The sequence below is a fragment of the Narcine bancroftii genome, chromosome 3 (genome assembly GCF_036971445.1).
Source record: "Narcine bancroftii isolate sNarBan1 chromosome 3, sNarBan1.hap1, whole genome shotgun sequence".
In the NCBI taxonomy this organism is placed as follows: domain Eukaryota; kingdom Metazoa; phylum Chordata; class Chondrichthyes; order Torpediniformes; family Narcinidae; genus Narcine; species Narcine bancroftii.
This window is the reverse complement of record NC_091471.1, coordinates 265,223,632-265,236,780: the sequence shown is the minus strand read 5'-3', so window position 1 is coordinate 265,236,780 and position 13,149 is coordinate 265,223,632. Positions and strand designations below refer to the sequence as shown.

At 38.7% G+C, this 13,149-nt stretch overlaps 1 protein-coding gene across 2 annotated transcripts in view; it reads right to left on the bottom strand.

Annotated features, from left to right (window-relative positions):
- The window catches only part of wdr18 (WD repeat domain 18), a 209,788-nt gene that overhangs the window by 57,968 nt on the left and 138,671 nt on the right, over positions 1-13,149 (bottom strand). For both annotated transcript variants that reach the window (XM_069928005.1, XM_069928004.1), the window contains one exon: positions 436-579. In XM_069928005.1, the coding sequence (XP_069784106.1) occupies positions 436-579 (144 nt within the window). The remainder of the gene's footprint in view (positions 1-435; positions 580-13,149) is intronic.

Below are 13,149 nucleotides of genomic sequence, written 5' to 3'. Positions count from 1 at the left end.
TTCTAATGGGGTGATTGGTGAGAAAGGATGAGTAGACGAGCGAGTTGCAGAGAGAACAATCCCTGCAGAAAGCTGGGAGGGGAAGATGTGTCTGGTGGTAGGATTCCCATTGCACAGAATAATATGTTCGATGTGGTGGCTGGTAGGGTGATAAGAACAAAGGGAAATCTGTCCTTGCTATTTCTGTGGGAGGTGGGGGGTGGCCATAAAGACCTATTCTGTTATTTTAAACAATCGTTAAGCTTCAGGGAATAATTATCCAAACACCTTCCAGGCCTTTGTGCAGTCATCAAAATATGACAAAATGGTGACCTCATTAGCTATTTTAAGTGTTGCCTTACAGGAAACATTTAATGAGGTTTGTTGATATATTTGATGCATATTTAAAGAGTTCCAATTGGCAACAATCATGTTTAAACGCATAGCCCTACTCACCCCAGTGAACAAGTTGACTTGAAATATGGATCCATCATTTCCTCCACAGAACAGGTAATATTCACAAGGATCAAGGGCCACAGACATGATTCCAACATCAAAAAGCACAGACATCAGGAGCTCCCCACAGGATATTTCCCAAAGCTGGAAGGAGAAAGAAAAAATAAAGAGCATGAATAATGAATCATTATTTAGCAGCAGAAAGCTTTGTGCTCTTGGGAGTCATAGTGCAGGATTCCCTAAAAATTGTCTTGCAGGTTGCAAAAAAGCCAAGACATATTGGTGAGGCTTTAAGATGTTGGTCTAATGACATTTGGAATATTGTGAGCAGTTTTAGAGTGATGGTCAGAGTTATACAGCATGGAAACATGCTCTTCAGCTCAACTCGTCCACACCAACCAAAATGCCCCATCCACATTAGTCCCATCTGCCTGTATTTGGTCCATGTCCCTCTAAAGTGTCCTATCCATGTATCTGTCCAAAGCTTTCTTAAACATTAAAATAGCACCTGCCTCAACTATCTCCTTTGGCAACTTGCTCCATACATCCAACTGTAAAAAAATAAATTACCCCTCAGGTTCCTATTAAATATCTCTTTCTCACCTCAAACCTCTGTCCAATTCCTCAACATGGAGTAACCAATTAGACTATGTGCTTGGACTAGTTTTCTCACAATCAAGTTAATATTTGGACGTCACATACTACCCAGTTCATACTGTTTAAATGTCAGTCTTACATTCTGTCATGTTCTATATATTTACATATAGGTACACTTTGTAATAAAGGTACATCATATGTGTGAATACAATATGTGAGAGAATCTCTTTAAAGCTAAAATTCTAACTACTATTGTGTAATGTTCAGATGGTGATAAAAATGTCCAATGAGTTGTAGTCTAACCAAAGCATTTTAAGAGTTTGTATTTGTTTCTGACTGGATTGTGTGAAAGTCCTCTCAATCTCTTTCCATTGTAAATGTGGGTATCATCATCTATTGAAAAAAATTATTTTACAAATAAAGAATAAATTGCTAAATTTTAAATTGGTGATAAATTTTACGTAGCCAGATCAAATGTTGCTTTGCCCTCCAACCCTACTGTCAGTGAAGAAAACACTGGGTCTTAACCCTTCATGTTCAACAATGCAGGGTATTGACTAATGCACTCTGGTGCATGGTAACATAAATGACTAACTTAGCACGGAATGCGTAGAGTGCCCTTAAACAACATCCAATGGAGAAAATATTATGAGAGAATGAAGCACCATGGTTCCACAGGCTAGTTTGTTCTCAAAGCCCAATTCATCTATCAAATCAATAAGTATACAATTGGAGTGGGAGGTAGAGAAGTTGTGTGTATTAAGTTGGAAACTATTTTGTTTTTACAAACCCAATCCCCAGTGTTAACTTTTGCAAACAGAAGATAATTTCTGGAAAAAAAAAATTATGGAAAAGCTAGAATAGAGCAAAATTATAATATTTTTAAATCCAGGGAACAAAGATTACGGAAGGCTGTAAAGGAGCTTGTGCACAGTCATCAGATCATGACTAAGTCAAAAACTGTAATCTTCGCATAATCTTTCCATGGATCATTGAAGTGCCAGGCCTTCATATGACAGGCAAAATGTAATTTTGTGTGGTCTTGAACAAGAAACCCCTTAAATTTAACTGGAAACTTATATGTGCTACATATTTAATTAAACAGCACTTACTAGTTACTTGCTGCCCGAATAAGTATAAACATTTCAAACTTTTGTCAGTAGCTCAGTCTATAATTTATGGAATAATTAATTGTCAGTTTTAAATGTTACTGATTAGTGTCAGACTGCTCCAGAAATAAGAAACTGCAGTGCAGCAAGTTTGTGCTGCATTACCTATGCCAGGAGGATACTGAGCGAATATATTCATAGCTGACGATATGTTTTGGAGGTTTTCTTGGCTTTTTTCGCCTTTGAGGCTGTTGAGAATTGTTAAAAATTAAATAGTCTTTTTCAGCTTGTATAAAACCAAAATAAAATTTATCCAAAAATGCAAAAAATTACAAAGAACTTCACATCAACTTATTAAATATGAAAGCCAGGCTCTTGGGAATCTTTACATGACTCATAATACAACTGGAAAATCGTTAATTCTGTTCTTCCTTTTAGGAGCAAGTATTCAAAAGCTCTCTGGAATTAATCCAAAGGACTGCTACTCTTTTTAGTCAGTCCTGAGAAATTCCTCCAGTATCACTAATAAAAAGCATTCTGTCCAGAACTTCAAGATCATTCGACAACAGGGTTTGGGTGCATGCCATTTTTGGAGACATGCTCACAAACATAAAATCAAGCTGTTGCATAAAAGTCACTTCATGAACAGGCACAGAGAGAAATGTAAAGATTTTTTTGCTATAAAGCTATCAATTACACTGCTATGTACAGCATGCATTTATGTCTTCCTTCCCTGACAAGTAACAAAACATCACTTTATAATAAAAGCAACAAACATTAAATAGGCCAAGAACAAATTTACAAATCATTTAAAAGCTTGCTCACTTTTAAGTGAACAAATATTGAGGAAACAGCATTCCAACATTTCAAATCTAAGTAAATCTACATTTATTATTGATTTCACCCACAAAGTACAATACAATTTTAAAATCTTCAGACTCAACACTGTTTCCTCATCTGTGCAAATAACATATAGTACAACTCCAATTATCCAAAATCCTCATTTATCAAAAAATTTTTTGAGCCGAACTGACCTCACAGGTTGTCAAAGAAAAAATGTAATTAGAACCATTGTCCTCGTTTCAGGTAACTCCCTCCCCTCTCTCATTCCATATCTTCTTTACCTTGCCCTATTGACTTTTCTCTCCAACTCTCCCTCTCAAAATGCGTGCCACTGTCTCCCAGCCGCAAGCAGTCTGAAGAATCCCTTGTCCTGGCGTCATCAAGGAGAGCGGCCTCCCAGGCAGGGGCAGAGCTTCAGGCTCAGTGGCGTTCTCTCCCCTTCCATCCCTCTTCTGCTGTATTGGGAAAGGTCGCGGTTGTCAGAGGACACGCCAGCTGCCAATCAAGGTTTGGTTCTGCCCCACCCATAGTGCCACCTTGCTGTTTGTTTCATGTAAATTACCTGGACTGGACTCTCCAGCCAGCCTGTACTTGGCCTTGGGCCACTGGCTGTTGTAATTGGATTAATTCTCCTGGCACTGAGCCATTGGGTCCCTATTAATGACATGGGCTGGACCTTCCAGCACTCTAAAGGTGCCATGTGCTCTCTGTCATCTTTGAGGGCCACCCTGCTTCACTCCAGGCTGAGGAATATGGAACAGCGCTGGAGAAACTGTTTGTAAGCTGTGCACTAAATAGGGTTGGGAGCATTGATTATTGTCCCTAAATAGCATAGAGCCGTGTCTTCACAAAGTCAAAGGGTAGTAGGCATCATATTGACTTTTCCCTTGGTTGTTTGTGAGTGCAAGCAGTTTGTTCCCACGTTCATTATTAGTTGTCTGCGTCTTTAATCGCTTATCGACTTTTTCTCCACGATAGTTAATAAACAGTTGCGTTGTTTCACTACTGCTACCTTTTTCCCACAGCTGTTCTGTGTGTGTGTGTGTGTGTGTGTGTGTGTGTGTGTGTGTGTGTGTGTGTGTGTGTGTGTGTGTGTGTGTGTGTGTGTGTGTTTTGCATCTGTTACCATTTCCAACACTTGCCTTCTGTAAATAAAATTCTTTACTGCAAAAAACTGTCCAGAGTCCTTGCCTTTGAGACCTAACAAATCTGTTTTTTAACTCACATTAACACAGTGGAGTTCCCCGACACCGACTCCGAATCCTCCCCTGGACCTACTATCGCACATGCACATTGAACTCCCCAGTGTGCATGTGTGCTAGGCCCAGGGAAGATTTGTAGTCGGGACACTGGCGTCAGGAGCTCCAATGACCAGGGAGACAGGAGCCCGCCAACTCGCCAGTGAGTGTTCCACTGGCCCGGTAAGCCTCCCCGGGGTTCAGCAGCAGCAGTGGGTACGTGTCAGGGATTGGCTGCGGTTGGGAGGTCTTGGTGATCAGCCGCAGCCAGCATTTTTTTGGTGAGAATTAAACATTTTTTAATAATTTAAAAGCCTTCCTTTATTGTTTAAATACCGTTACAAGTGATTTGCTGTTGCTACTGGACTTTTTAAATGACCAATTGTCTGGGAAAAAAAAACCTTTATCTGGCTTAGGCCCAAACCCAAACATTTCAGATAATTGGAGTTGTATTGAACATACAATAATATTACTTTATAGATTAATTTGGACATCACCACCATGTCAGAAGATTGTAAGAAAAATATCAAACCTACTGATGAATATGACAGGATAACATTAGAACAAAATAATATTACAACACATAGAACCGAGAGTGATCCACTGACAAAATATTGTAGATGCTGGAAACGCTAATACAACAGAAAAAAAACTACTACAAATACTCATTAGTTGGTTATTAGCAAAAGTGAAAGATGACCAGTCACGATATTAAAAATGAAAATACATGGAAATATCCGGAGGGCCAGGAAGCCATTATAGGAGAAAATCAAAACTTTAAATTGATCATCTTTCATCAAAATAAATAATGTAATAAGATGGCTCATATTTTATTATTTCCTAGTAAGGGTACAACATGTATCAGACACAATATGTCTGCAACCATTGGTTTTACAGAGCACTCATTGTGATCGCTTGTCTCTTCCACCTAGTCTCACTCTGATATTTTTTGTTCTTAACCTCCTGTATTGTTCCAATGAATCTCTACACCAACTAGTGCAAGTGTACCTATTTTTTCTAGGTGCTTAACAGGCTTTAACATTGATTTTAACAGCTGCAGTCTTTGAGTATTGCCCAGATTCTCTCAAACAGTAGCATCCCATTGGGAATGGAGAAGGGGCTCCCATGTAGATTGGATACAGAGTTGAACCGGCTACATTTGTTGAAATCATTCAGAGACTATACATACATTTCATATTTCTCTAATTTCACATACTCACTTCTATCATGAATCAACACTTTATTTAATTTTTTTTTACGCTCCATCCCATCACAGACATCTCGTTTTCCTCGATTTTGAGATTTTATCTAACATTTTCTAATTCCAACAAAAGGTCATGAAGCTAAAGCATTTATCTTGTGTTCCCCTGACAGTGCACGCTGCCAAGTGCTTTCAATATGTTTGTTTTGACTTCAATTTTCCAATATCTGCAGAATTTTAAAATAATTTAACAACTACTTCCTCAGGAGTTTGCGGAGGAGCTAGTGGAGTTGTTCAAGTGAACCTGTACGGACTTGAAGGGCCGACATGGCCTGTTTCCGTGCTGTAAACGGTTATGGTTATATGGTTAAGTCGCATGATTTAGGATATTGAAGTTAACAAGAGGCAGAAGATCATGGCTTTTGAGGATAGAAATTCATGTCCGTGTACCACTGACTTCCCAGCTCCTTTTTTCTATTATTTGTTGGGTAATGATGACCAAATATTTATGACTAAAACCTTGTACATTGTTTTAAAAAGGTGCTATATATCAGCAATTTAATGCCACTGAATAATTGTTAAAGAGAAATCAGAACATTATTTGTAAAATATCAATATGTTTAAACTAAAATGTGACAAAATATCCCAACTTCAAGAGATCAGCAAATTTTAATTTGATTATATCCATGCAACATTTAAACATTTCAACTATGAGGCTAAATTTAATCATTCTTAGTCAGTTAGTTGAAAACTATAATTAATTCAATTTAATTAAAACCATATGTTAAAAATGCAAACTTTTTTTTACAATTACAAAATACCAGAAAAAAAATCAGCAAAAAACCCTTCATAGACCGATTATGAACAGCCATAAAGATACCACGAACACCCACAAGAACAAGAGCTTTATTATATTTGTGAATAAAGATGAGAGAGAACAAACTCGAGTTAATTTATTGTCATGCATGCTGTCCCATGTGCAAATGCCCAAAATTTTTGCTTGCTGCAGCCAAACAGGTATTTGTAAAAACCATACCTGTTTTTTTCCTTTAATTGCCCCTGTACTCTACAAAAGTTTATAATCGAACAATTCATATGTGAATAAAGTGCAATTCCAGATTTTATTAAAGGTTATTTGGTAGGACCATGTTAAAATTTACAGTACTTTTTATACATCGTCCCCTCATTTCAGAGCAGCATAATATTTAGGACATAGCAATGGTATGTATATTAGTCATGTTAGTACTTGGTTGCACATCCCATGCATGCAATGACTGCTTAGAACCTGTGATTCATAGACTTCAAGTGCTGAGCACCCTCTCTGGTGATGCTCTGCCAGGGATCAAAAGCAAGCCTAGCTCTCTTATACCTGCACCAATTAAGCAATTAAACATACCCGAGCACTCACAAACACCTGTGAAGCCAGATGTCACAAACATTATGCTCCCCTGAAATGGGTGGGGGGTGGGGGAAATGGGATTGGCTATGTATAAAAAATGCTGTAATTTCTGCATGGTCAAACCAAAATGTATACAAATATCCTTTAATAAAATCTGTAATGTGCACTTTAATCACATGCGAATTGTTTGATTACAAATGTAAAACTGTGGAGCACAGGGGCAAATAAAGGAAAAAAGTATCTTTGTCCCAAACATTATGGAGGGCACTGTATATTCACAGTAATCCCAGTGCAAAAATGTGAATTGTAAAAGTACAGACAGTTCATGATTAGCATACCAAGGAGAGGTTCAAGAGTCAGTTAGTTTTTCTTGAACCAAGAGGTAGGTGCTGGTCTCAGGTTTCTATACCTTCTGCCCAAAGATAGCAGTGAGAAGAGGTTGTGACCAGGGTGTTGGGTGTCCTTTATGGTGTTGGCTGCCTTCTTGAGGTAGTTCTTCATGTGGATGGGAGGCCAAAGTCTGTGGTGGACCTGGCTACGTTTGCTACCTTCTACATTGCTGAGCCAGGCTGTGATGCAACCAGTCAGCATAGTTTCCGCAGTTCACATGTAGAAGTTTGATAAGAGTATCTGTATCTGGTGTGATAGAAGCACTGTATTTGATAAAGGCACTGGTGTGCTTTCACAGTTACCTCATTGTATTAGCTCCAGGAAAGGCCTACTAAGATATGGACTCCCAGGTGTGTGGTCCCTTGACCTTTCCTTCCTAAAATCAACAATAGGCTCCTTGGTGCCACTGAAAGCAAGATCGTTGGTCTGGTCCCACCAACAAGGCTCTCAATTTCATTGCTGTATTTTGATTCTCATTTCCAGTTCTTCAGCCAACAATGGTGGTGTCGCCAGAGAATTTGTAGATTGAGTTTAAGCTGAACTTAACTGTACAGGGAAAAGAGTTGGGGAGTAAACATGCAGCCTTGGGGAGTACCTGTGTTAATGGTCAGCAAAGAGGAAATGCTGCCAATCTGCAGTGATTGGGGTCTGCCAATGAGGAAGTCACGGATCCAGTTTCAGAGGGACAAAGTCTTAGTCATGGGTCCTGGCTGGTGTGATCTTTTAAACATCCTGTTACAGTCAATGAATAACAACCTGACTGAGGTGTTTATGTAGTCTCAGTGATCTAATGCATAGTACAGGGCCAGCAAAATGGCATCTGCCTTTCATATCACATAGCACAGTTTCCAGTAACTCATGAGCATCTTTTGAACAGCATGTGGTGAAATTCAGTCGGAATTGGTCTTGGACAAACTGATCAAGTGATGGTGTGCCCAATAAACTTCTTTGTCTGTAAATATCAAAAGTGTGTATTGCACGAAACTCTGGTTAATTCTCCTCTGTTGCTTTGCCCATCTGTATGTGTTCAGCAGCATTCTACGTGCCGAAAACATCAATGAACCAAAAGAAATACTGCTAAAATTTTATCCCCTATTAATGTCTCTGTGTATATATGCTGAATGACATTTAATGACATCTGTGAACAGTTCAATGCCAATATTTAGTTAAAATATTTCCCCTTCACATTGTGGAAAATTGTTTAAAATCACGACAAACAATAGATATAAACGTGACACCAAAATTACAGCATGAAAATTGCATCAGGGATTTAATATCAAGCTGCAAGGTGTATGCAACACATTGAGAATACAGTATGAAAACTGCTTCAGGGATTTAATATCAAGCTGCAAGGTGTATGCAACCCATTGAGAATACAGTATGAAAACTGCATCAGGGATTTAATATCAAGCTGCAAGGTGTATGCAACCCATTGAGAATACAGTATGAAAACTGCTTCAGGGATTTAATATCAAGCTGCAAGGTGTATGCAACCCATTGAGAATACAGTATGAAAACTGCATCAGGGATTTAATATCAAGCTGCAAGGTGTATGCAACCCATTGAGAATACAGTATGAAAACTGCATCAGGGATTTAATATCAAGCTGCAAGGTGTATGCAACCCATTGAGAATACAGTATGAAAACTGCATCAGGGATTTAATATCAAGCTGCAAGGTGAATGCAACCCATTGAGAATACAGTATGAAAACTGCTTCAGGGATTTAATATCAAGCTGCAAGGTGTATGCAACCCATTGAGAATACAGTATGAAAACTGCTTCAGGGATTTAATATCAAGCAGCAAGGTGTATGCAACCCATTGAGAATACAGTATGAAAACTGCATCAGGGATTTAATATCAAGCAGCAAGGTGTATGCAACCCATTGAGAATACAGTATGAAAACTGCATCAGGGATTTAGTATCAAGCAGCAAGGTGTATGCAACCCATTGAGAATACAGTATGAAAACTGCATCAGGGATTTAGTATCAAGCTGCAAGGTGTATGCAACCCATTGAGAATACAGTATGAAAACTGCATCAGGGATTTAATATCAAGCTGCAAGGTGTATGCAACCCATTGAGAATACAGTATGAAAACTGCTTCAGGGATTTAATATCAAGCTGCAAGGTGTATGCAACCCATTGAGAATACAGTATGAAAACTGCATCAGGGATTTAATATCAAGCTGCAAGGTGTATGCAACCTATTGAGAATACAGTATGAAACTTGCTTCAGGGATTTAATATCAAGCAGCAAGGTGTATGCAACCCATTGATAATACAGTATGAAAACTGCAAGGTGTATGCAACCCATTGAGAATACAGTATGAAAACTGCATCAGGGATTTAATGTCAAGCTGCAAGGTGTATGCAACCCATTGAGAATACAGTATGAAAACTGCTTCAGGGATTTAATATCAAGCTGCAAGGTGTATGCAACCCATTGAGAATACAGTATGAAAACTGCATCAGGGATTTAATATCAAGCTGCAAGGTGTATGCAACCCATTGAGAATACAGTATGAAAACTGCTTCAGGGATTTAATATCAAGCTGCAAGGTGTATGCAACCCATTGAGAATACAGTATGAAAACTGCTTCAGGGATTTAATATCAAGCTGCAAGGTGTATGCAACCCATTGAGAATACAGTATGAAAACTGCTTCAGAGATTTAATATCAAGCTGCAAGGTGCATGCAACCCATTGAGAATACAGTATGAAAACTGCATCAGGGATTTAATATCAAGCTGCAAGGTGCATGCAACCCATTGAGAATACAGTATGAAAACTGCATCAGGGATTTAATATCAAGCTGCAAGGTGTATGCAACCCATTGAGAATACAGTATGAAAACTGCATCAGGGATTTAATATCAAGCTGCAAGGTGTATGCAACCCATTGAGAATACAGTATGAAAACTGCATCAGGGATTTAATATCAAGCTGCAAGGTGTATGCAACCCATTGAGAATACAGTATGAAAACTGCATCAGGAATTTAGTATCAAGCAGCAAGGTGTATGCAACCCATTGAGAATACAGTATGAAAACTGCATCAGGGATTTAGTATCAAGCTGGAAGGTGTATGCAACCCATTGAGAATACAGTATGAAAACTGCATCAGGGATTTAATATCAAGCTGGAAGGTGTATGCAACCCATTGAGAATACAGTATGAAAACTGCTTCAGGGATTTAATATCAAGCTGCAAGGTGTATGCAACCCATTGAGAATACAGTATGAAAACTGCATCAGGGATTTAATATCAAGCTGCAAGGTGTATGCAACCCATTGAGAATACAGTATGAAAACTGCATCAGGGATTTAATATCAAGCTGCAAGGTGTATGCAACCCATTGAGAATACAGTATGAAAACTGCATCAGGGATTTAGTATCAAGCAGCAAGGTGTATGCAACCCATTGAGAATACAGTATGAAAACTGCATCAGGGATTTAATATCAAGCAGCAAGGTGTATGCAACCCATTGAGAATACAGTATGAAAACTGCTTCAGGGATTTAATATCAAGCTGCAAGGTGTATGCAACCCATTGAGAATACAGTATGAAAACTGCATCAGGGATTTAGTATCAAGCAGCAAGGTGTATGCAACCCATTGAGAATACAGTATGAAAACTGTATCAGGGATTTAATATCAAGCAGCCAGGTGTATGCAACCCATTGAGAATACAGTATGAAAACTGCATCAGGGATTTAATATCAAGCTGCAAGGTGTATGCAACCCATTGAGAATACAGTATGAAAACTGCATCAGGGATTTAATATCAAGCTGCAAGGTGAATGCAACCCATTGAGAATACAGTATGAAAACTGCATCAGGGATTTAATATCAAGCTGCAAGGTGAATGCAACCCATTGAGAATACAGTATGAAAACTGCATCAGGGATTTAGTATCAAGCTGCAAGGTGTATGCAACCCATTGAGAATACAGTATGAAAACTGCATCAGGGATTTAGTATCAAGCAGCAAGGTGTATGCAACCCATTGAGAATACAGTATGAAAACTGCATCAGGGATTTAGTATCAAGCTGCAAGGTGTATGCAACCCATTGAGAATACAGTATGAAAACTGCATCAGGGATTTGATATCAAGCTGCAAGGTGTATGCAACCCATTGAGAATACAGTATGAAAACTGCTTCAGGGATTTGATATCAAGCTGCAAGGTGAATGCAACCCATTGAGAATACAGTATGAAAACTGCTTCAGGGATTTGATATCAAGCAGCAAGGTGTATGCAACCCATTGAGAATACAGTATGAAAACTGCATCAGGGATTTGATATCAAGCTGCAAGGTGTATGCAACCCATTGAGAATACAGTATGAAAACTGCATCAGGGATTTGATATCAAGCTGCAAGGTGTATGCAACCCATTGAGAATACAGTATGAAAACTGCATCAGGGATTTGATATCAAGCTGCAAGGTGTATGCAACCCATTGAGAATACAGTATGAAAACTGCATCAGGGATTTGATATCAAGCTGCAAGGTGTATGCAACCCATTGAGAATACAGTATGAAAACTGCATCAGGGATTTGATATCAAGCTGCAAGGTGTATGCAACCCATTGAGAATACAGTATGAAAACTGCATCAGGGATTTAATATCAAGCTGCAAGGTGTATGCAACCCATTGAGAATACAGTATGAAAACTGCATCAGGGATTTAATATCAAGCTGCAAGGTGTATGCAACCCATTGAGAATACAGTATGAAAACTGCATCAGGGATTTAATATCAAGCTGCAAGGTGTATGCAACCCATTGAGAATACAGTATGAAAACTGCTTCAGGGATTTAATATCAAGCTGCAAGGTGTATGCAACCCATTGAGAATACAGTATGAAAACTGCTTCAGGGATTTAATATCAAGCTGCAAGGTGTATGCAACCCATTGAGAATACAGTATGAAAACTGCTTCAGAGATTTAATATCAAGCTGCAAGGTGCATGCAACCCATTGAGAATACAGTATGAAAACTGCATCAGGGATTTAATATCAAGCTGCAAGGTGCATGCAACCCATTGAGAATACAGTATGAAAACTGCATCAGGGATTTAATATCAAGCTGCAAGGTGTATGCAACCCATTGAGAATACAGTATGAAAACTGCATCAGGGATTTAATATCAAGCAGCAAGGTGTATGCAACCCACTGAGAATACAGTATGAAAACTGCATCAGGGATTTGATATCAAGCTGCAAGGTGTATGCAACCCATTGAGAATACAGTATGAAAACTGCATCAGGGATTTAATATCAAGCTGCAAGGTGTATGCAACCCATTGAGAATACAGTATGAAAACTGCATCAGGGATTTAATATCAAGCTGCAAGGTGTATGCAACCCATTGAGAATACAGTATGAAAACTGCATCAGGGATTTAATATCAAGCTGCAAGGTGTATGCAACCCATTGAGAATACAGTATGAAAACTGCATCAGGGATTTAATATCAAGCTGCAAGGTGTATGCAACCCATTGAGAATACAGTATGAAAACTGCATCAGGGATTTAATATCAAGCTGCAAGGTGTACGCAACCCATTGAGAATACAGTATGAAAACTGCATCAGGGATTTAATATCAAGCTGCAAGGTGTACGCAACCCATTGAGAATACAGTATGAAAACTGCATCAGGGATTTAATATCAAGCTGCAAGGTGTACGCAACTTATTGAGAATACAGTATGAAAACTGCATCAGGGATTTAATATCAAGCTGCAAGGTGTACGCAACCCACTGAGAATACAGTATGAAAACTGCATCAGGGATTTAATATCAAGCAGCAAGGTGTATGCAACCCACTGAGAATACAGTATGAAAACTGCATCAGGGATTTAATATCAAGCAGCAAGGTGTATGCAACCCACTGAGAATACAGTATGAAAACTGCATCAGGGATTTAATATCAAG